The sequence below is a fragment of the Arvicanthis niloticus genome, chromosome 29, assembly GCF_011762505.2.
Source record: "Arvicanthis niloticus isolate mArvNil1 chromosome 29, mArvNil1.pat.X, whole genome shotgun sequence".
In the NCBI taxonomy this organism is placed as follows: domain Eukaryota; kingdom Metazoa; phylum Chordata; class Mammalia; order Rodentia; family Muridae; genus Arvicanthis; species Arvicanthis niloticus.
The window spans coordinates 14,356,085-14,379,923 of NC_133437.1; the positions used below are offsets into that span (position 1 = coordinate 14,356,085).

The 23,839-nt window shown below is 38.3% G+C and overlaps 1 protein-coding gene across 3 annotated transcripts in view; it reads right to left on the reverse strand.

The window, feature by feature from the left end:
* The window catches only part of Vcan (versican), a 92,890-nt gene that overhangs the window by 65,245 nt on the left and 3,806 nt on the right, over positions 1–23,839 (reverse strand). For all 3 annotated transcript variants that reach the window (XM_076927114.1, XM_076927116.1, XM_076927115.1), the window contains exons 2-5: positions 16,517–16,592; positions 10,248–10,622; positions 6,698–6,872; positions 6,491–6,618 (exon numbers count right to left, since the gene is read on the reverse strand). In XM_076927114.1, the coding sequence (XP_076783229.1) occupies positions 6,491–6,618; positions 6,698–6,872; positions 10,248–10,622; positions 16,517–16,586 (748 nt within the window). In that variant the 5' untranslated portion in view covers positions 16,587–16,592. The remainder of the gene's footprint in view (positions 1–6,490; positions 6,619–6,697; positions 6,873–10,247; positions 10,623–16,516; positions 16,593–23,839) is intronic.

A 23,839-nucleotide genomic window follows, 5' to 3' on the forward strand; every position in this document is an offset into this window, starting at 1 on the left:
ATTTCTTTAATGAATCACAATGGAAAGTTTTTATGACTGGCTATCTGGCAATATTTTCTTAGTGCTAACACCAAAAGAAAAGCAGCAGATGAACTAGATTTAGTTGATGAACTGGATTTGGTTAAAATTTAAAATGTCTTAAGTTCAAATGATCCTATTAAGAGTTTGAATGACACCTTAAAAATTAGGGAAAATGTTTTCAAGTACTATACTAAGCAATGGTCAACAATTTAAAGAGAGAGAGAAAAGATGAAATTTTAAAAATATCTACGATTTCTATCAAGCATTTCTTGGTTTTTTTTTATTATATGTGATGCTGCATGTCTGCAACAACCCCCTGATGTTTGTCAAAATAAAAAAAAAAAAAAAATGTAAAAACTTATGGCCCTTCCTCAACTGAGAAGAGCTTAGAGTATTGTTTCAGAAATAAGACCTGTAACAAGATATTTGAAGAAAAGAAATCAGAAAACAAAAACAAAGTATATGAAATGAACTCTAAATAAAGCAAAATTTCCTGTCAAGAAATCCCAGTGCGAGCCAGAAAAGCCAACCATGGAATTTTGGAAGCACAGTTTTGAATACCAGCAATAGAGAGTACTAGAAAGATGGGCTGGGGGTGTGGTTCTCTATGATGGCCAGAACATCATTGCAAAAAAGGCATGCACAAGGTCCCCAGAGAGCCAGAATGGCACCTAGCTCATGCAGGTGAGGTCACAACCTTTAATGGCAGGGCTACGTAGAAAACACAGGCCATGATCAAATAGGTCACAGGTCTCCACAGTTAGAGGTGAAGAAACTCTAAGCGGATCAGACAGGTCTGGATACAAGCCCGGGATTGATTCTTTTGCAAGGGAATTAAATAGGTCAACCACGAAAGAAGGTTATCTGACCTCATCAGTTTCACTCCTATTCATCTACAGAGAATATAAAATGCCTTAAAAAAAAAAAAATATTTTCTGTCAACTACTTACTACCATGCCCAAATAAATAATCTAGTTTCATTTAAAAGGGACTGATTTTTTTTTTAAGCTTGAGGTACTTTTAGCTGAAATATTTACATTATGCTTGTCACAGCTTGGTCCTACTTATCATTCAAAATGGCCCGGTCTTCATGATGCCCTGGTTCTAGTAGCTCCTCCTGTCCCTCACAGGGCTATGACTCAAGCTCACTTGAGCACTGCAGTCTTACCCCCGAGGATCAAGTCTATTTCTAAGGGCTCTCCTGGGATGAAACTTTGTAGTTTCCAAAGACTTTTTCAACACTTAACAATCATCCTTGCTGGAAAACTTCACCTCCTATAGAACCTAATACACAAGGGGGTAGTTTCAAAACATTTGTCTTCTCAGGCTGCAGCGTGAATGAAGACCCTCTGGGTCCCATATGCAGAACAACAGTTGCTATTTACCAATCACTAACTGTACAATGTAGTAAATATCATCTTATTTAATCCCCATACCACTCTTCAAAAGTAAATACTGTAATTGTTCTAAATTTCCTAACAGAAGTAGCTATTTAGACCTTAAGGATGCAAAATTTCCCCATGATCTGTCAAGAAGTAAATGTCAGAGTGGACCTCCATGAATGTTTTATTTTGAAATACTGTTTTATATTAATTCTTTAAACTTTTGTACAATGTATTTTTCCCCATTCACTCTGTCTGCTGTCTTTTCTTATACTCTGTCCTGTGTCTTCCCGTAACTGGCCCTATTGAGGGCAGTTTGAGTTATCCAGCTATGGTTGGGAGTGTCCTTACCCTGACATGTGTTAAGCCTGGCTCTCTCTCAAAGCAGATGCCACGTGCCAATAGTGCCTCATTATGCCCACCTTCTCCTTCACGTTGGGACTTCTCTAAAGATACTTTGTTTATTAATTTTATTTTTTAAGGGTCTCACTATGTACCCTTGTCTGGCCTGAATTCATGATTTAGACCAGACTGGTTATAAACTTGCAGAGATCTTTCTGCCTCTGCCTCCAAATGTTGAGATTAAAGGAATGCATCACCATGGCCAGGTTGGCCTTTCTTTTCTTGATGCTGAGGAAGTGAGCTGCCTCTTAAGTCTGCTGTCACTATGATTCTCATTCTTCCTAAATACTGATGGCCCCTGACAGACTAAGGCTTGAGTTATGATTATCAGACTTCACGGGGACATAAGAGTAACATGTATTCCATAGAAATCATAATTTGAACTGTGAGTTTTGATGTATTTTGGAACCAATAATATTCAATTTCTCACCACATTGGCCCCAACATTAACCCAGAGCTTTCATTTAGTCATTATCCCAGACAGGGACACCAACTGGTATTGTTCAAGTTACTGTTGCTAAGTGATAATGCCTTGTAGGCTACATAGTAAAAGTACATTCAATTTCTAGTAAGGTTATTGGTATGTAACTTCATCACAAGTCCAGGTCATCTGGGGTCTCGATTTTTATCTGTTTTTTCCTGAATCATTCAGCTGTTTCAGCTCTCTTCTAAGGGCATCTTAACTCCTTCCAAATCCAGTTGATGGGAAAACAGAGATTACTTTTAATAATGAGTATTTCATCAATTTTAATTTCTACATTCCTATTTCAAACCTAGTTCCCAATCTCTAATCACAATATCTCTAATAGCAATATTCTGATCCTTAATCATATCTAACAAAACAAAACATTATAAGGTTTAAAAATTCCTGATAACACAAGCTAATATTAACATAGCCGACATCTATGCCCTTTATAGTTTCTCAGCTAGTTTTGTTTTGTTTGGGGGGGGGGGTTGTTTTTTGGTTTTTGGTTTTTGGTTTTTGGTTTTTTTTTTTTTTTTTTTTTTTTTTTTTTTTTTTTTTTTTTTTTTGACAGGATTTCTCTGAATAGCCCTGGCTGTCCTGGAACTCACTCTATAGACAGGCTGGCCTTGAACTCAGAAATCTGCCTGCCTCTACCTTCCAAGTGCTGAGATTACAGTAGGTTTTTTTTTAAAAAGCAAAATAGTATATTTATATGCTAAACTGTGTTATAAAAACCGTTTAAAAAATGCATAAAACTGACTGGTTATAATCTATCTAATTATAATTTTAAGACTAATGCCAATGTAATAGGACATTTTAAATTTAAAAAAATGTAATACCTTTAATGATAAATAATTCAACTTAAATAAAAAATTGTGTCAGGATCTCCAGTTCTCACTCCCTCCTCTACCTCTCATTCACTTGTCTCCCCTGACTACAATGAAATGTAGGTAAAAATTCTTAGATCCATGAATGCAGCAATAGATATATTTTAATGTGAATCCTAGATTAGTTTCAAATCAGCTTTGTCAGGGTAGCAATTAAAAGATAGGATTTTCTGTTATCAATTGTCCAGTCGTATTAAGAACAGCAAACCTATCCCAGTAATATTCGTACTAGGGAGGCAAAGGCAGAAAACTATGAGTTTGAGATCAATTCATGCTATACAGCCTGATTTTTAAAGGAAAAACAATGAGGAAGAGGAGGAGAAGGAGAAGAAGACAAATAATAAATCCTTCCTAGTGGTAAGACTCATACATATATCCAGAGTGACTCTCTGACAGAATTGATTCCTGAAAGCTGAAGTGACACTGTGCAAACAGTAAGAGCCAACTTCCAACTGGTGCAGTGTGGCTAAGAGGTTCCTGGCAGACTTCTCCATCCAGGCTTTCAGAAAGCCTACAGCCTTAGAAAACAGGATTCAGGCAGCCCCTTTAAGGGACACTAAAGACTAGACCTGTAACAGAAGGGTCCCTGAGTACCAGAGGCTGACTTTCCATCAAGAAGTCTGGCTTAAGATTAAGGGACCCATGACTTCAGCTGTATATGTAAGGGGGGATGGCTTTTTCAGGCATAGGTGGGAGAGGAGATCCTTGGTCCTATGAAGGCTGGACACAGAGTGAGGGGGAATTCGAGGGTGGGGAGGTGGGAGTGGGGGGTTAGGTGGGGGCACATCCTCATAGAAGCAGGAGGAGGAGGATGGGATAGGGGGTTCCTGGGTGGAGGGGCATAGGGAAAGGGGATAAAATCTGAAATGTAAATATAATATCCAATAAAAAATAAATTAAAAAAAAAAGATTTGTGTCTGAATATTCTTGATTATTCTACATAGATTTAGCAACAACCCTGATACATGCATTATGGTTCTCAGAGATCTTATTCTAAGCTAACCGTGATACAAATTTCTACCTTACCAAGATAACAATAGGAAATTTATTTACTAGTGCCAAGCCTTCCAATCAAACATCTGCAATTTAAAACTACTGTTATTAAAAACTATATTAAAGATATTTTAAGCAGTTAAGAAGAAGAGAAAAGTTCTGTTTTCTATGTATCAGTAGTAGCTTGGCTATTATCTGTGTCCCCCTTTACCTATATACAAAAATAGAAAATGTTGCCACTGAACTTTCTTACTTAGAAAACACATGTACTGGTATCACTGATTGACAAGAATGGTAAAGTATGCTTTGAGGCACATTTAATGAATGCATAAGAAAAGTGTGGGCTGCTTATATTCCAGCCCTCAGATCTTACAGCCACCCATTGAGTGAACAGAGCTGGAGAATGAAATACTGGCCCAATGTAACACACCTGAGTCCCAGCTCTGTGAGAAGCCAGACAGCAGGATCTTTTGAGCCCAAACAGCAGGGTCTTTTGAGTCCAGGAGTATGAGGGTTGCCTGGCTAACACAGCCAGGCTCAAAACAGCCAAAACAAACACACAAATAAAACCATCCAACAAACAACCATAGAATTTTCGCTGGAAAGGACTATCTCATCTAACCTTATTTTAGACATAAAATACTGTGTTCCAGGTCAAAATTACATGAATGAGTCAAGTTAATATTATATACATTTGTTTACTTGAGCTTGTAAGATACCTGTCACAATAAATGAAAATCGATTTCAAAAGTGATAGCAACATCCATTCTGTTTGGAACAACGGCCACAAATGGAATCCTTTGAGAATTCTGAGTGCTTGTGAAAAAAACACCAATAAAACAAGACAATGGTCTTGGGACCTCAGTTTTTTCAAAAATATGAAATTGTTCTTGGAATGTGTTTTTGTGCTCTTCCCAGGTAAAGCAGACAGAAGTGAGTTTCCTTCAGATTTTTCATTACAACTGGGTATTGTTATTTGTTTATATACCTTTGTGGAAAAGCATGGTTTTTGTCTTGTTTCTGCATGAGGCTGCCACATGTGGCTTGCCGTTGTGGTTGTATACTTTACGCGTGTGACTTCTCTTAACTGTCAGAGTATAAATTGTCTGATGCTCTGAATAAAGTTGGCTATTGCATGAGACTTTAGTCCATCTGCGTGATTGGTCCCATCCTCCCAGATCCCACTGCCTTTAGAGTGTGATTTTATTGTAAAACTCCCTGGAACCTTTTAGATCTGGTCAGTTTGAACTCAAATACTCTTTACTCTGGTAGGAGAAATAGCACAACAAAAATTAATTCGACTCTAAAAGCTTGAAGAGAAAAGGCTTTATGTAAACTGATTGTTGGCCTGGTGAGATGGCTCAGTGATTTAGAACACTGGCTGCCCTTCCAGAAGTCCCGAGTTCAATTCCCAGCAAACACATGACAGCTCATATTCACCTATAAAAGGATCTGATGCCCTCTTCTGGTATGCAGGTGTGCATCCAACAAAACATACATTAAAAAACAAAACCGAAAGCAAAAAAAAAAAAAAAAAAAAAAAAACCAAACCAAACCAAAAAAAAACCTGGCTTTAATGTTCCTGCTGAATAGCAAACTATCTACTGCAGTATGTATGTGTTTTTATGTCATTTTCATTAGGTGGATTGGTCGGATGAATGTTCTGAAAAAAAACCCCTTGCAACAAAGAAGGCCTGAGACACCACCTCATTTGGCAGTTTGTCCTGCTTTTCTTGGTTGGGGGAGGGAAGTGTTTATCTGCATTTGGATTCACAGCGGTTTGTCACCACAGGGTTTCTACCTGGCTCTCACTAGAATAGATGCCACCCTTACAGTTTTCTATTCTGAATGTTCTAAAAGGGAGGTATGACCGTGAAGAACCTGCCACTGGCAGAGATATTTCTATCCTGCAGAACCATTTACACACCCCTCCTTCCCTTTCCACTGTAATTTTGTCTTATTTTACCACAAAGATCATACAGTCATATAAACAAAATGCTACTGTGTGGAATGTAAATAAGCCCGGGGACTTGTTGTATGAACTTGCTTCTAGTTTTCTCTCAGTTTTATAAGTTCGAATGAAGCTACAGAACAGCGGTTCTCAACAGGTGGGTCGCGACCCCTTTGTGAGTCTAACAGATCCGTGCACAATGGTCACCTAAGACAATCATAAAACACAGAGATTTACATTGCAATTCATAATAGTAGCAAAAGTAGAGTTACGAAGATACAACAAAACAAATGTACGGGTGGGAGTCACCACAACACGAGGAAGTATCTTAAAGGATCGAAGTCGGAGGAAGGCTGAGAACCACTGCCACAGAGGTCAAATGTCTTACCGTCCAGATGGTCCACGTAACAGTACACATCATAGGTTTCCTGGGGATTGCGGAATCCGTAGGTGCGGACTCCTTCCTTCCCCATCATGTCTCCGAAACAGCCCTCTCGGGGAACCCGAATGGGATATCTAGGAAGGCAGAGGACTGGTAAGTGGCGCTCGCACTGGCAGATTAATACTTAAAAGCTTTTGGCTGCAGGCCTCTCACCTGACCGTTTGATCAGACAGCCATCCTGCATCACACTGTTCAAATCCATCTTCATACGCAGCAAACAGCTGCTCTGGGGTTGCTATGACGGCCCCGATATCCAAACAAGCCTGTTGTGCCATGGCAAAGTTCAGAGTGTATCTGCTGGTTGCTGCCCTATAGTGAAACACAACACCTGGGAAGACACAAACCGAACGCTGTTTCAATGCTCGGGTCCCCACTGTGCAAAATGTCAGAATGAAATAATACACAACTTAATACAATTATAATAGTTACTTATTCTAAGTATGTGAAATTCTATTGATTGAAGAGACCTCAAAATGCCATATATCTAGGTCTCCTGCTCCTCGTGCTATGTTCTGGAAACAGGCAGTGTTATGACATTTACTTTGCCAGAGAAGGGTAGAGAAAAACTTTGTGTGTAAGAATGCCTATTTCACCTTTATTTTGCTCCCTACTCATAAACTAGTCAGACTCTGTGAGCCTTAATCTCCTTTCTTATCTCGATCGGATTTATTTGATTGATCTGAATGTTAGGTAGATTGTTATGCACTATCCAAATATGCACCATATCCACTGTCTGAGTAGCCTAATTTTGTATCTCTGTTGTGACTGATACAAATATACAATTTTCATCCCAAAGGAGATCTGAAATAACGTCCTCCACACTTTCCCAGGGAGAAGCAAGGCATATTCATGTCAAATTTCACTTGGTTGTATTTTAGGTATTGTAAAATAGTAGTTATAAGCTATGCTTTAGTTCACAAGAGATTTCAAAGAGCTGACAAAAGAACAATCAAGGGGTGGACCTGCTGATGCTGACTTGGGACTTGAACGCACTGTTTCCATTTTTAACTGGAGCAAATACCATGCATGATTCATGAAAATGAACCTAACTGATGTGCCAGGAAAGTCACTCAGAATACCAGGGCATTTTACAGGTAAAACTCAATCAAGTATTCAAGTACTCGAGACCACTGTTGTTTGGAATGAGTCATCATTTCCAAGACATCTGTCACTCTTCCTCTTCCTCAGACTCTGAGTCATTTCCTGGGGTTGGCAGATTTGTTTTCCACCGTGAGACGGCTATCAGACACTCTGGCTTATATTATTCCTCATACGGTGTCTCTGTGTCAAGACAAGTGTATACTACCAAGACAGCTGTGGAAGAATTACAATAGCCATGTTGTAGATGAGCCCCATTTTTCGTGCCTACCCAAAGGGAGCTGCACAGGAACTCATCAAGGGACTGACTGGCAAGGAGCATTCCTTTTCTTCTTTCTGACCTTTCACGTCTCAAAATGTTACCAAATGCCAATCTCTACCTTCATGTGACCTCTCTAAAGCTGTCTGGGAGTACATCTGTCTAGTATGCACTAAATGACTTTTGAGCTCTAAATAAAAATCTGAATGAGTTTGAAATGGTTTATAGCGGTTAAATTTCAAGTAATCTTGGGAATTATAAATTTTCCACAGGCACTTAATGTTGGTACTGAGAGGGGACAGGGGAGAAGGCCTCTTTGCCTAAGCCTGGGCCATCAATCCATATGTAAGTATTTGCAATTGTTGAAATAACCTGAAGACATCCTGGGGCTAAGGAGATTAGGTGAGGATAGTCATTGTTTCCAAGCAGCAAGAGGCAAATCTATCGCTAAGTCTTTAATGATGAAAATTAAAAAAAAAAAAATGTAAGAAGCTGTTAAGCACTTGGAGAACTTTAGAGAGTAAATGTGGGTGATGTACATCTATGTATATACATGTATATGAAGGTACAATCTTAGGATAACGAAAATCAATGGTGAGGAACTCGGGGATTTAGTGGTTCCGTGGGCAACAGGAAACAGATGAGTTTAATGATAAGGGATGATTTATCCTAAATTTGTTTGTTGCACCTAAAATTCAAACCATTTCCTTTTGGCTAAACAAGAAAGGGTTCTAATAAAACCTCTTTTATGTATTTCTGAAAGGTAAATATTTTATAGGGAAATTGAGAGTCGGAGGAAAATCTGTTCCATCATGTCTGGGTATTAGACTTTCGCTTAATAACTTGCCAACACATTCTGCTTCCAAGAGCTGCAGCATTATGTGTGTGCCCAATTAAAGCAATTTCTCTTTGCTTTGTCTTCCAACTTAAGCTCAAGTGACATATAAGCCACCATTAAAAGAAGGATAAAGGTAAAATGGGCCATTACCAAACTTAATGGATAGCAACTAGTGTTAACGTTCCATTTTGGTTTCCTATGATTTCTTGCTCTGAGCCAACTAAACTGAAAATTCAAATATTGATTGACCTTGTAAGACATTATGATAGAAATCATGATTAGTTTTACAACGTAGCTTTTAAATGGTGCTTCTTAAAATTTAATTCAAATGGGTTTTTTTGATGTTGTTTTTGTTTTTGTTTTGTTTGTTTTACATTTATTTTGTGTGTCTGTGTGGGCTGCAGAGAGGCATGGGTAAACACATGACCTTGTACCATGTGGATGCCAGGAATCATAGTCAGCTTGTCAGGCTTGGCAGCATGTATCTCTATGCTGAGCCAACTTACCAGTGCTCACTGACAATCACAGTGAGGAGGCTGAGGTTACAATTCAGTGGCAGAGCATTTGCCTAGCGTGCACAATCTTGGGTTTGACCTTCAGCACCCCCAAAGATCACATGATGAGAGCTAAGACAGAAAGGGAAAAGTTCTATATCTATATATGTATGTGTATATGTATGTGGCATTTTGAATGAGAATGTGTTCTAGAGGTTCATATTTTTTGAATACTTGGTGCCCAGTTGATGGAACTGTTTGAGAAGGACTAGGAAATGTGGCCCTCTTGAAGGTGCTGTCTCATCAGGGGTGGGCTTCGATTTTTAAAAGCACACACCATTCCCAGTTAGCTCGCCAGCCAGCTCTAGTTCAGCCATTGCTTTGACAATGTGAAGTAACTCTTACTTATACTAATGGTCAGTTCACTACCGGCTATTCCTAGCTGGTTGGATCCTCACAACCAATCAATCACTCACCTAACCCAGTTAGCTCTCTTGTTCAGGTGCCATGTCTGATGGTTTGCTGCCATGTGCTCCTCACCCTGATGGTGGTCGAAGACTCTAACCCTTTGTAACTGTGAGTTCCAAATTAAATGGTTGTGTGTGTGGGGGGGGGTGTGCTAACTTACCTTGGTCATAATGTTTTGTTATGACAATGGGGAAGTAACTAAGACACCATCTATACAACATCAAAATTAAAATACAGAATACCCTTTATAGTATTCAGATGCAATCATTGACTGGTCTGAGCACTAAAATAATGATTTTAAAATTATGTATCATGTCTTGAGGGTTTCATTATTTCCAGTATATTGATCGAGCTTTACTTCATTCCATCAATTAATGAAATTACCTCACAGAAAGCTGCCTATCCTGAAAGACTAAATTTGTTTTCAGCAAAGCCTCTTGTGTTTTTCCACATGTACATATCAGGATCAAGAGATATCCTTGAGTACTGGCCCACACTTCTGACTTGAGTATCATGCCATTTCCCATACAGATCTGAAAATCTTACCATCCACAGTCAGTGACATGGAATCCTGAGTGTCTTCAATTCCATACATGACATCACAGCGGTAGACACCTGCGTCACTGGCACGAAGTTTGACCATGGTGAGCGAGGCATCACCTACATCGTCGGGATGTGTAGGTACTGACACTCGTCCCTTGTAGTCCTGACCAATCTTGATATTCCCATTTTGGGCCACCAGGACAGTGGTTTCCTTGATATCTTTTCCATTTTTGTCCACTTCCATTTTAGACCATTTGATTCTGAGAAATTCACTCGTGTTGTAATTGGGTGGTAAGGTAGGCAAGGTCGAAAAATGACAAGGTAGGAACACTTTTCCAGACAGAGAGCCTTTAACAGGTGGGCTTTTTTCCATTTGGGCTGGAGGAAAGACAAAATATCAGATTAATATTTCTAAAAAGCTAGTGCTGAGTCTGTTGAATGTGAGAATGGATTGGCAAGTGTTATGGGGCCTTCATTACATCTTGAGTGTGTGAGAGAGAAAATGAGAATGATTTACGTAAAGAGAATAGTATAGGACTTCAATAATGCTTCATAACAATGACAGGGATTAAGGATGTTCTGTTTGTCTTTGCACACTGAAGTGCACAGATCTTTTGAAAGCATTTGTCACTTGGTATTTAACATGAAAAAAAAAAAAAAAGGTAAAATAAAGCAAGGGAAAGCAAAAATTTAAGAGCGGAAAGAACTGGCAGGCTAGAGTCTGAACCACAGTTTGAAAGATTAGACCAAGCTGGCTTCATGATGATAATCCTAGTGCTTAGGAGAATGAGCCGAGAGGGTTGCTCTAAATTCATCTAGAATTAATAAACACAAACTGCCCCCTGCACCCCTCCCCGCTCCCTATGTCCTTCTGTCTTTCTCCCCTTTTTCCTTCTTTCTTTCAAAAAACAAACTAAAAATCTAGACTAGTGTTAGGAAAAGCAGTTGAAACGTAAAAACTTATATTTATTGATCAGAGGAAAAAAAATCATTTAGGATAACTGCCACAAACATTACTTTAGAAAAATGTAATTAAAAAATTAACATTTGAAAGGGAAGTTAGAATTTTAAACCCTACTGGAGAGGGCTAGGGAAAGAGCAGGGTTCATATTGTTAAGAGCCTTCTTCTGGTCCAGCAATGGAGGCAGGCAAATTCCCAAGGCCAGCCTGAACTTGTTACATTAACAGGTCAGAGATGAAAATCATTAAAGGTAACTACCACATTACCTTAGAGAAAATAAAAATAAAATTGAAAGAAGAATTTCAAACAGTACTTCATGAGACCGGAGTGGGGGCATGTCTACTGTTTGAAGAGCCCTCTTTGGGCCCTTGTTTGAAGCAAAGGCTTCATTATAATGACAACTCCAGCTGCAATCACTTTGCAGAGAAACACTGCCTTTCATTATCCCCTGGCCGGAAAGCCTGCTTCTGTTCACCTAACCCTCCCAACGTACTCATTTCTGTTTAAGCTCTTAAACATTTAATGACAAAGTGTACACTGGTTACAATTTAACACCACTGCATGCAAAAGAAAATACTCTTTCACCCTTCCTGGAATCCATCCCCTCACCCAGGCCTCCTACCACTTTCCAGCCTCCACTGGCTAGCCTAAACCAGGGGAAAAAAAAAAAAAAAAAAAAAAAGATTGAAATTCTTGTTCTTGCACAAGCAATGCTCACAATATGAAATGGTGTGAAATGGTGGCCAAAAGTTAAGAGTCACATTCATATCAAGTGACTCTGTGACTTTCCATTGCTGATGTTTTTCTAACACTGTGCTTGTGGTCTAAGACATATGTGTCTCCATTTAACATGTATCCACAACAGTGTAGCTCAACAAACTCTCAGCAGTCAGTTGGGTCATTTTCAAAATTACAAAAAGATATTACTCCCTTTAATAATAATAATAAAAACAAACAAGAAAGAAGAGGAGGGGAGGGGAGGGGAGCAGAGGGAAGAAAAGAAGAGGAGAGGAGAGGAGAGGAGAGGAGAGGAGAGGAGAGGAGAGGAGAGGAGAGGAGAGGAGAGGAGAGGAGAGGAGAGGAGAGGAGAGGAGAGGAGAGGAGAGGAGAGGAGAGGAGAGATTCCACTGCCAAAGATAGATGGCAGGCCTTAAGTGGGCATCTAGCTCAGGCTTGCAATGCAGGAACTAAAGGCATTGGGGTAGGGAATCTCCATTAGCTGGAGATAAGCCTGCTCTACATAGAAGCTAGCTGGGGCTACATAGGAGGCTCTGTTTTCTCCTCCCAAGAATGTGATCAAAGCAGTATTATGTCTGGTGTATTTGAGATAGAAACCCCTCATATATTCTAAAAGAATAATACGTTATGTTCAGGATTTGATCACCATTTCATTGATTTACATGTAGAGCTTGTTCATAGAATTCTTAACACAAGTAAAAATGAAATGAGCTAAAATACTACTTAGATATTTTTTTTTTTTTTTTGGCAATGTACTAGCAAGGTAATAATGTCATTTTCAGTGCTTAGAAAATAAAACCTCTAACTTAAAAGTTCACCCTTTGAAATTGAGCCTGATTTCTTGGTGAAGATGCCTCCTGAGAGGAAGGGGCAAGCCACCACCTGGCTGGGGCAGACCTAAGCCAGAGCATGAACCTCATTATATCTAACCTAACCAATTTTAGCATTGGCATTTTCTCCTGACCCTAAATTCATTCGCATAGGTGGCCTTCATCTTAAATGTGCCTTGCTTTCTAGACACCTGCTTTAGTCACTGCCAGAACTGAGACCTCTCAGTACTTTTCATGATCTCTTTCATTCATCCGAAAGGCCTGCAGGGAACATGTTAAAAATGACCCCTCCTGGTTCATATCCCTTTAATTTAGACTAAACTAAGGGATGCTGTCATTTCTGCTTTGTTTAATTTATTGATCTATCTATCTATCATAAGTCTGTAAGACTTATGAATTCTGAGTGTTAAAATCTAATTTATACTTATCGTATGTTCTAGGAGTTCACATGTTCTCTCCTAAAGAACCATTTAGCAATAATAAAAAAAAAAAAAAAAAAAAAAAAACATTGAGAATTTTTTAGTAGAAAACAATGCTATCATAGTGTAGGACACATCATCTAGTCTTCCTTAATAGCTATTGCTAATTTCCAATTGTTTTCACATTATAAATGCATATGGGAAGACATAGAATTCAGGCAAATCTATGAAGTAGAGAAGTAACTGGAACATGGAGCATGGCTTGAGCACTCCTGCCCTATGGAAGGTCACACTGGGACAAAGGCAATCTCACATGGGCTTTGTATTGTTCTGGCTATTTCTAAACACACAAATCTTAAAATCTTTACTCTAACATGAATAGAAGCTTATAGTACAATCCACTCCTCAGAATAAAATTAACAAAAAGGTATGTAGTCAAAGCTTGTGAGTATTAAGACTTGAGTCTCAAATCATTGGGACACAAGAAGTAAGTTAACTGCTTCTAAATATTTTAAGGGTTATTTTAGTCATCTGAAGTATAATGTAGATAAAGTCTGCGCATTTAAAAAAAATCTGCTACCTGCAGAAACTTGTCAGAATCTCATAAAAATGTATCCTGACAAAAACTGTTCACTGTTCTCACGGATGATTTGTGGTGTAAATGAGTACAGTAGGGAGAAAGCCCCATGTAATGAATGGCCCATTACTGCTCATTCTGTGCATAGACTCTGTACAGTAAAAATGATGTAAATTCCATCTGCAGAGACAGAAAGAGGGCACCAGACAAATATCAGATTGAGAATGTTGGGATTTATTTTCCTCTTGTTTAATTCCTAACTAAACTCATGAATCTGTACTCTAGTTCATATTATTATGGCAATATTAAAATCAGTAGGTGAATTATTAATGATTGAGTTAGTTTCTAATGCAATAGAAAATGTTAAAACAAAGGTTTCTTCATGTGCAAAAGCCAACAAATCGGTATATGGTGTTGCTTAGCGTGAGCCACTGAATAATAGAATCCCATGGGCGCCCAGATCAGATGAGAGAAAGCCAGGCATCAGCTTGGCTGCTGCTACCTATCCCACCGTGAATGGGGGGAAATTTGTTTTATGTGGATCTTGAACTTTTATACGTTCTGCTTCTGCCTTTCATAGGAAAGAATTAAATATCACTCAAGTTAGCTAAAAGTTGATTGTGTATTTTATAAAGAATGGAGCCTCACATATAGTAATTGCATGAAATTGTTGGCTGCTGGAGTTTTTGTTTTGTTCTAATTCAAAGACAGAAACACACCACAAAGAAAAGCAGAAGATATAGACAGAGAGATAAGCAGAGGTCAGCGTATATAAATAGTAGCAACACTAGTCACGTAGACAGGATTCATTGGAAGCTGGAAGCTATTTTCAGCGCTTAACTTTGGTTAACCAAAAACACCAAAGTGTTTTCTTTTCACTATGTGAGTATTTCAAAGGAGGGATGTCTTGGTGTGGTGTTCACTGCATTTCCTCTTCCATTATTAGCCACAAAAGCTTCTCCCGTTCCTTCTCTATACCTCCTGCCTTCACTGGGCACTGTTGATCTTTCCTCTCTGTTCTCTTTATGTACTTCTTAGAAACATCTAATAAGACAGTTTTGGAGGTATTAACAGATAGTGGAGTCTAGACTCCACATCCTCGGGCCCACCACCTGAAGGAAGTTACGAGTTCCAAGCCCAGGCTGCCACAATAATCATCCAGATCAATTCCTTGATACTGCACACAGAATAAAATCTTGTCTGTACTGCCCCAGACAGATAAGCAGTGTAAGACAATGGTGCTGGAGATTCTGCATGGCTTGCCTTCTCATCCCCTCCCTCCAATACTTGCTGGATGTGGAAAGCAATTGTTCCTCTCAGCACCTCAGAGACCTCCTTATAGCACGTGGGTAATGGATGTTTTGGTTAACCAAAGTTAAGTGCTGAAAATAGCTTCCAGCTTCCAATGAATCCTGTCTACGTGACTAGTGTTGCTACTATTTATATAAGCTGACCTCTGCTTATCTCTCTGTCTATATCTTCTACTTTTCTTTTGATCACTCCTGTCAGTGATTTTCCTGTTGCTCACACCACTATGTCTTTTTAACTTAAGGTCAGATCTTAGGAGGCCAGCGACTCTGCATTCTTTTTCAGCTTGCATGTTACTTTCTCACAGAGACCTCAACTCCTTCGGTCAACTGAAGCCATTCTCTGGGATGTCATTCTGCTATATTTTCATCATCATGATTATTTGTTGGTTTATCTCCTGTTCATATACACTTGAGGTTTAAGGAAAACAAAAACAATATATGAGTTATCCCTGGACTCCTAGAATAATGATACAGAGAATGCATTCAAGAATATTGTTAAAGAATGGAAGGATGGACAAATGGGTGGATGAGTGGGTAGGTGAACATATGGAAAGATGCCTAAACCTTCAGACCTGAAGAATTAATTAGAGTATAACTAAAAAGAACCACAGAGGAAATGATAAACAAAAGAAGCATATATGGGGAAAGAGGAAAGACAAAATTTTCTGAATGCACAAATTGTTTCAAGAAGTCTGAAGCAAGGGTGTGCAGGAGACACAGAAGCTAAGCATGCAGAGGACATGAAGCAGGAGCAGATCCGTGAAGCTTGACATAGACGCTTCAAGTTCTTAATGAGCCTCCTTGAATACACTAAAAACTACAGTAAGAGTTATAGCCTCCTCGCTAAATAGACATAAAACGCAAAACTAAGAGAGACAGTGTGTGCTTACTTACCACTTTTCTTTCCATGAACATAGACAGAGATGGTTATGAATACTTACTGACAACAGTTTTTAATTTTCCTACCTTAAAATTCTAGACTTCATGATTTAATTTTGTTTTGGTAGAAGAAAGTCTTGAAAAAGTAGTAGAGAAGTAATTAGAATTTTAAGTATTCTCAGTGCTCTCAAAGAATCTTGTTACACAGTTCACCAGACATGCTAGCTCATATTACTTATCACAGCATTTGTAAGGCTGGGTCAGGAGACTCATGAGTTGAGGCTACCTAGAGTACATAGTGAAACCCTATCTCAAAATAAGTAATAGTAATCTATGAGGTTCCTCAAAGATTCACTTACAAGAATTTGTTATTTTTGTCTGACTTATTGAGATGCATTTCATTCAGTGATATTATTTTAAGTAATAATCTTTAGCAATGAATAGATTTTTAAAAATGATTCATCCCTGTAGTGATCCCATATTATAATTCCATTTCCCAGTCTTCTTTCACATATCAATTAAAAAAAAAAAAGAAAGAAAGAAAGTTACTCTACTCACCCTTATGTAGTGCATGGGTCAAAAATAAGGTTGAGCATATCCATAAGATGGTGTTCATATTTATCAACATCTTGTCCTAGAAATGAATTAAAAAACAAAGTATACCACAAGTATTTATGGTGGTGGGCTATAAATCACATGTTAATAAGGTACTGGGCACAATAAAAAAGGCAGTCCTCTGTGGGTTGTAAACAGAGGAGGTTGGTAATAGAGGGTATCACAGATGTTTTAATGATTAATTTTAATCACATCTTAAGATACTAGTTACCAAAAGAATCCCAAGCCTCATGACGGAGACGTAGTACACATGGTGGCCACAGCTCAGCAGGCCATAGGAAGGACACAAAGGACCCTAGCCTGTGTAAATATGGTGGTGTACTAGCACTCTCAAAATCTAATTAGAAACAGAAATCTGAATGTGGATACAATAAGAGAACGATGAAGATGATGCAAAAGAGATGTTGATAGCACACGTTTCGCATCAGGTTTGAGAGGAGAAGGAACCGTCTGTCAAATGTCCGCAGCAGCAAAAATGGGGCCTTCAGTAGGTTGTTGTGGAAGCACAAAGGCCACTGACTGTCTCCCTGGCTGAACAAACAAAACAAATGTACCCTAAAGAGATGCTAATTACAAAGTGACCGGTTTTGAAGCTCTTAACAGCTTTTAAGTCTCAAGAGTTAACGGTGAAAGAAGATACTCGCACTGAAAGTTAAGGAACACTGACCTTGGCTTAGCTACTAATTTGCTGTGGGCTTTGGGAAAGACATTTAACCATCTGAGTCACAAAATGGGGCCTTCCGATTCTGGATTTGTAGAAGCCATCCTGGCAAGGATAAGCACCAGGGTTTAGGAGTTGTTACTGATTGGATTTAAATGTCTCTCAAAGACCCCATACTTTGAAGGTTTGGGCCTCAACTTGGCTTCCCTGTAGTTGGAGAAACTTACAGAGATTGGTGCCTAGTGGGAATTCTCGAGTCATCAATGATGTCTTCTCAAAGGGAATGTGGGATCCGGATCTCTTCCTTTCTCTGTTTGCTTTTCCTCTGGCTTCCCATGAGCAGCTCATTCCACCACATGTTCCCAGGCATGACATACTACCTGGCCACAGGCCCTCAAACGAGGCCAATCAATCACGCACTTCAACCTCCAAAATGGTACAGCCAACGAAATCTCTCTCTATATGAGTTGATTGTCTAGGCTTTTTGTTATAGTCTTGGAAGAAAACTCATGGGCATATTATGCTTTGAATAAATTCAAGAATGTTTTGTTACAGCCAAAGATGTCTTCACTGGCTCATGTGTAAGCTGGTACTATAAAGAACTCCCTTTGCCTTCTTTAGAAAACAAATCCTGTATTACCTAGGAAACCTGGACTGGAATAAGTAAATGTTGAAAGAATACAAGTCCAGTTTGTGCCCAACTAAAGTTTAATACTTTGGGACAGTTACTCATTTTTCTTTAATAATACTCTGCATTTGCTCTTGCTTTATAAATTGCAAATACATGCTACGATCATATTCAAGCAGAACTATAGAATACTATAATTTGAGGTATTTCCTTAAAAGATACTTTAAACTTAATATGCCATATACCTCACCTTTTCCCTTTGTGGGTCAACTGATAATTCAGAGAGGATGATGTATTGAGGATTCTTAATTAACCCTGGCCTCATCACGTAATCACAGTTGCATGCTACCGGACTGCATTAACCACAAACTGGGAAACTCATAGCACTTCTGGATTTCTTATTAAGCAGTACAACAATAGGCTATGACTTACAGATCTTTGACTGTACCTGTGTTTTAATGGTGTGACAACATAGAAATAAGACATATTAATTTCATAGGCAAGATAAATATTTGGATCATAAAATCATATTAAATATGATGTAATCCTTGAATATTAATTTAATCCAGATAGAAAAACTTCTTTTAATCACACTTCTAAATAATACATTCTTTGTTTCTTTAAAGAAAAATTGGTTTCTTTTTTTTTTTTTTTTTTTTTTTTCATTTTTCTTCCTTTGTTTCCCAGGAAACTTTTTTTTTTTTTTAATGTCTGGACTACACTGTTAAACAGGTTTGAATTCAAATTCTACATTTTTACTTAAACTCTCAGACTATAAGTAAATGAATATGCCTGTCTAAAATTTGTGTCTCTATTTATTTAAGGATAAAAATAAATAAGCATTATAGAAATGATTGACAAACATAATGATAACGCACATGATGTATGCCCATGCATGCCTGAGAAGTCACTACTTAGTGGTTCTTATTAAAATTAATAGCTTGGTCTTTCTATACAAGCTCTAATTCTTGCTTCAGATCACTAATAATAAAAGAATTTAGAGCCCTACGTCATACTTTGCCTTACCTCTATAGTAGCAGTATATCACTTTAGCTTATAATAAACTGCCATAACTTATTGTTGCTTTTAATGACTACTTTAAAGTGTATTTCACTGGCCAGCAAGGTGGCTCAGTGGGAAAAGACACTTGCTCCAAGCCGGATGACCTGAGTTTGATTCCCAGGAACTGCCTGGTAAAGCAGAGAACTGACTTTTTCAAGTTGTCCTTTGTCTTCACTCATAAACAGTAAATAAATGTAATAAAATATGCTTTATATCCACTATAAAATAGTAGGTGTCTAGAAGGCAGAGCTACCTATTAATCCCACAATATTTTACTGTGCTAGGTTCAATACCCCCTTGAGACGGTTAGTAAACCAAATGCATGATCAATACTTCCACTTTGAAAGATCAGTAAATCATTATGAATGTCAGTATGTCTGTAGGGATAATTGAGATTTGAAATATGTATGTAACAGTCTATTTAAATATAGATATTGGCTAATAATAATAACATTGGACATTTGTCAATATTCAGACAAATATTACAATAACAAAGAAAAAATGGTATGACCCTGACTCTAGAAGATATCTTTTGCAGTCTCATTTTCTACCCAGGAAAAATTCTCAAAAACCCAACTCTTTAGACACCATGCTTAATCCTTATAAATGTATCTTTATTTATTTTCTAAATTAAAGAGAAAGATCTATCTTCATGTCTCGAGTAAATATTCTCACCTGCTGAGAGTCTACCATAAAACTTAAGGAAAAGAATGTAGTCAGCATATTAAAAACATAGAGCTAAAATATGTTTTGGATGCATTGATATGTTATAAAAAATATGCTTGAATAAATTACTCCAATGTAGACAAGATTTCTCAAACTAAGTCCCAGATCTCCAACTTCATTAGAAACGGAACCAGAAGATCTAGTGATAGCTCTGTATTCCAATCACCCAGTAAGCACACAGGGTCCTCCCAACTTGGGATTTTTGTGATGGAGGTCACTGGAGCTCCAGTTAGCCTCATCTCTGCTTATGCCTGCTCCTGTCAGCATCTTCACTACATTCAAACTGGAGGATAATTAGTTATGGCTTTGGTAAAAATGAAATATGCCAGAGAGCTGTTCCAGCTATTGGGTGTCTCAGACCTGTATTTTTATTGTTCCATCATGAGTATATATGGACATGCATTTCCCTTTCCCTTTTCAGTTTTATGAGATCCTCACCTGTGTTTTTAATTAAGCTGCACCACGTCTCCTCTGCATTTGCTCCCACTAAATGAGAAAGGTGACCCTCTTTGTTCCTAGCATGCTTCCCACCCCCATTTCTGCTCTGCTGCAGAAAGTCTGTCTTGTATGTGTGGTCTGTTAGTGATAACAAATCTCTGTACATGGAAAGACTGGGGCGATAAGAGAGCCAGAAGTCCCTATATTTAGCCATATACTTCAGGAAAGTCAAGAATAGGAAAAAGTCAGCAAACAATCAAGGTCCAGCTGACTGCAGCTGTTTAGTTTCCTGGGAAACAAAAGACAAGGTCAACAGAACTTGTATCCCTGTGAAATGTCTGCAGCGAAGAGGGGGGCACATCACACCAGGGATAGGCTGCCAGAATTCTATTAAACAGATACTTAGTATTCTCCCTCGTTCTCAGGGAAGCCTCAAGGAGCAAGTGCTAACCTAAGGACAAAGACACGGTGGTTTTGTCTCCCATCCTGCCAATTAGTTGTTCTGAACCACTAGTTATCCTGGATACCTCAATTACAAATTAGATATAGTATGCATTACATGTTATCCTATATTACTTAGTAGTTCATTATTTCAAGAATCTCTGACAGATGCCTTATGGTTTAGACTTTACAGGAATAACTGTACCACGTGGATATGTCACAGCCTACACCTGGATTCCTGAACCAATGCTCAGTTAAACTTTTTAGTGATGTCCCTTAATAGTGTTTCTGTCGGTGAACTCTTACTTCCTCACTCTACCTTCCTCATTCTCTGTTTTCTCTGTAACACATGTCACCAATTTTCTTATGTATTTAGAAATTACCCTTCTCTTTCAGCCAACAAAGATGCCTCAAGAGAGAACCTCTAATACTTTCTTTTCTTCTACAATACCCAGGACATTCAGTAGCCGTTTGTCTTGTAAGAATGAATATGTACGTATATGACGTCATTCTGTCTGCACATTTGCCCTTTTCCATCTTCACGGAAACCACACATTCCCAATCAGCACATGCAATTTTCATGGGAAGTGTAGAAATGCTTACTCAGCAAGTTCCCTGGGATGCATTTTTAGGATGATTCCAAGTTGTTACTCTTAAAAATTGTGCTTCAATCCATATGTAGTAGCTTGCACCTGTAATCCCAGCACTAGACAGGCTGAAGGAAACAGGAAGGCTGAAAGGTCAAAGAAACCTAGGGTCTAGAAAGATCCCAGACTTGCCTTGCTACATAGCCAGACTCTACCCTACAATAGACCAATCTATCAATAAAACACTACTGAGGAAAAAAATCCTTGTGTATTTATCTTGAGTGATATTTGTAGTATCATCTACATAATATCTAAAGTAAAATACATATATGAAAGAATGTACATACCTTTAGCATTGTTTGCTGGTAAAGAAAAAATAACTTGCTAAATTATTTCTAAAGAAAATATGAACTTATTTAAGTTCCCATAATAATTTATAACTTAGACTCTGTACAATCTAGCCAACATGCTTCACAAACTGTTTACCTTGTCTAAATGATGATAAAAACTGATAAAGTATATTGTTGATATTTTGGTAACTTTAAAAAAAAGAGTTATTTTATTTTATATATGAGTGGTTTTCTTGCATGCGTGTGTGTGTGTGTGTGTGTGTGTGTGTGGGCACCATACAATACTGGTGTTCAAGGAGGTCAAAAGAAGGCGTCTGATCCTCTGAAACTTGAGTTACAGATGGTTGTGACCCAGCATGATGGTGTGGGAAACTGAACCAAAGTCCTCTGTAAGAACAAGTGCCCTGAACCACGGAGTCATGTCTCCAGCCTCTTATGAGTATTTTTTTTTAACTGTGAACAAATATGAACTAATTTCCCTCACAAGATTCAGAAGCATATTTTTCTGCAACACTATCAATTTTTAAGTTTGCCTAACTTTCACTAGATTTAATATTTTTAATAGGCATCGTGCATTAGTATCTAGTTTTCCACTTCTCCTAGCTTTTTCGTAGATATTTAATTTACTCTTTGAAATTTTATAATAGTATCCATTTAATAAATGATGATCCCAGAGGTCCGGTAGCTCCATTTAACTTGCTTTCCCAGCAAAAGCACCTCATGCAAACTTTCTGATTACCAATGTAGTGGTTACTCCAGTTTAGCTCAGGTCAGGTTGAAACCATAACTTAATGGGAGTGTGCTCATGTGAGTGCAGGCAGGTGCCTTCCAAGGCCAGAGGTGTCAGACCCCTCTGCAGCTGGAGTTGAAGATGGTTGTGAGTAGCTCGGCACGGCACCAAACTCCAGTTCTCTGCGGGAGCATTACACACTGTTGCACACTCCTAACCACTCCACTAAGTATCTCTCCGGCACTGAAAGGGAGTAATCTCTGGTAAGCATTCTATATTTACACCCTTCTAAATATAACATATGTAACAGGTGGATTAAAAGTGTTTTGGGTTATAAAATAAACACCTTTAACAAAGATCTTATGTACTGACCACTGAAAGAAAACTATTCCATCACATCCAATTCCAATTTCATGTAAGATTTGCTTTTGTGTTCCAGATGTGCTTAGAGACATATATATCTACCAAGACTGATTATAAGAAGAAACTGACAGATTTTATTAATACAACTGGAACTTGGTCGAGACATGTGCCTTTACTCGCCCTTATTCTGACTCCAAATGTCTGCAACAGGCAGCACATTTTTTCTAGACCAAAGCAAATAGCCTGTAACAATGAGTGTTTGTCTGTCCACTAACTGATTTCTCAAGGTGGGTGGAGGAAATTTTAAAAATCCACCTAGTATAAGGATTCATTCTTTTTCCCCAAAGTAACATGTGTGTCTAGAAGTTCTGCCCTTCTCCGATCCATATCCCATCTGAAATATAGTCTGTAGATGTTTGTTCATGAATAAGGTCTACAAAAAAAGGTTTAAACACCACCAGAAAAAAAAAAAAAAAAAGAGCTTCAGTATGTGTGTGAGAAGACAGTCAGTTGGTCTTTGTGCTTTTAGGGGCTCCAGGATGTCCCATTATTGACCAATCATTAGCCTGAGAGTGTTTAAGCTTAGCAGTGTAAAGAGAGATGGAGCAATGGGTGCATCACCATCACTAATCATGTTTAACTTTGAGTTCACTCTTTATATCCTTCCCAAACAGAAAGTTACTCGTGTACAGATGGAGGCAGCAGGGAATAGCACAGGGATTTCCCTGCATTTAGCAAAAGCCAAGAAAGGGTGTGTGGGGGGGGGAGGGGGGGAGCCTGATTGCATAAACACCTATAAACCTGAAGAAATTCTTTTCAAACTTTCTCTTTTTTTTTTTAAAGGAAGGAAATAAGACTTATGAAGAGGTTTAATTTTTTTTTAAACCACCAAGAAAAAGCAGACTTTGAACTCTTACATAAATTCTAAGTAATGGTCTTGAATCCCACTTTCTTTCCACCAACCCACAAGAAGATTAAGGGCTGTGGGCTTCCTGCTGAAGGAAGTAATTGCTCAACTGCTTGGGAATCTATTGGAACCCTTTGTAGCATTAGTGGGGACATGCAGATGCAATTTGTCAAGTATTCCTTATTACATTGTGCTCAGAACTAGAACTCAGATTCTTTGGGACCCCCCTCCTTGCTATGTTACTTTTATAAATGGTAATCCGCTCCACCTCGGGAAACTATCTGATGCTTCCACTAATGTTTTCCTATTAAATCCAACAGATTCCATTTTAGGCTTTTATGTGAATGTTTTCTGAGTTTGACACAGTTGCCAG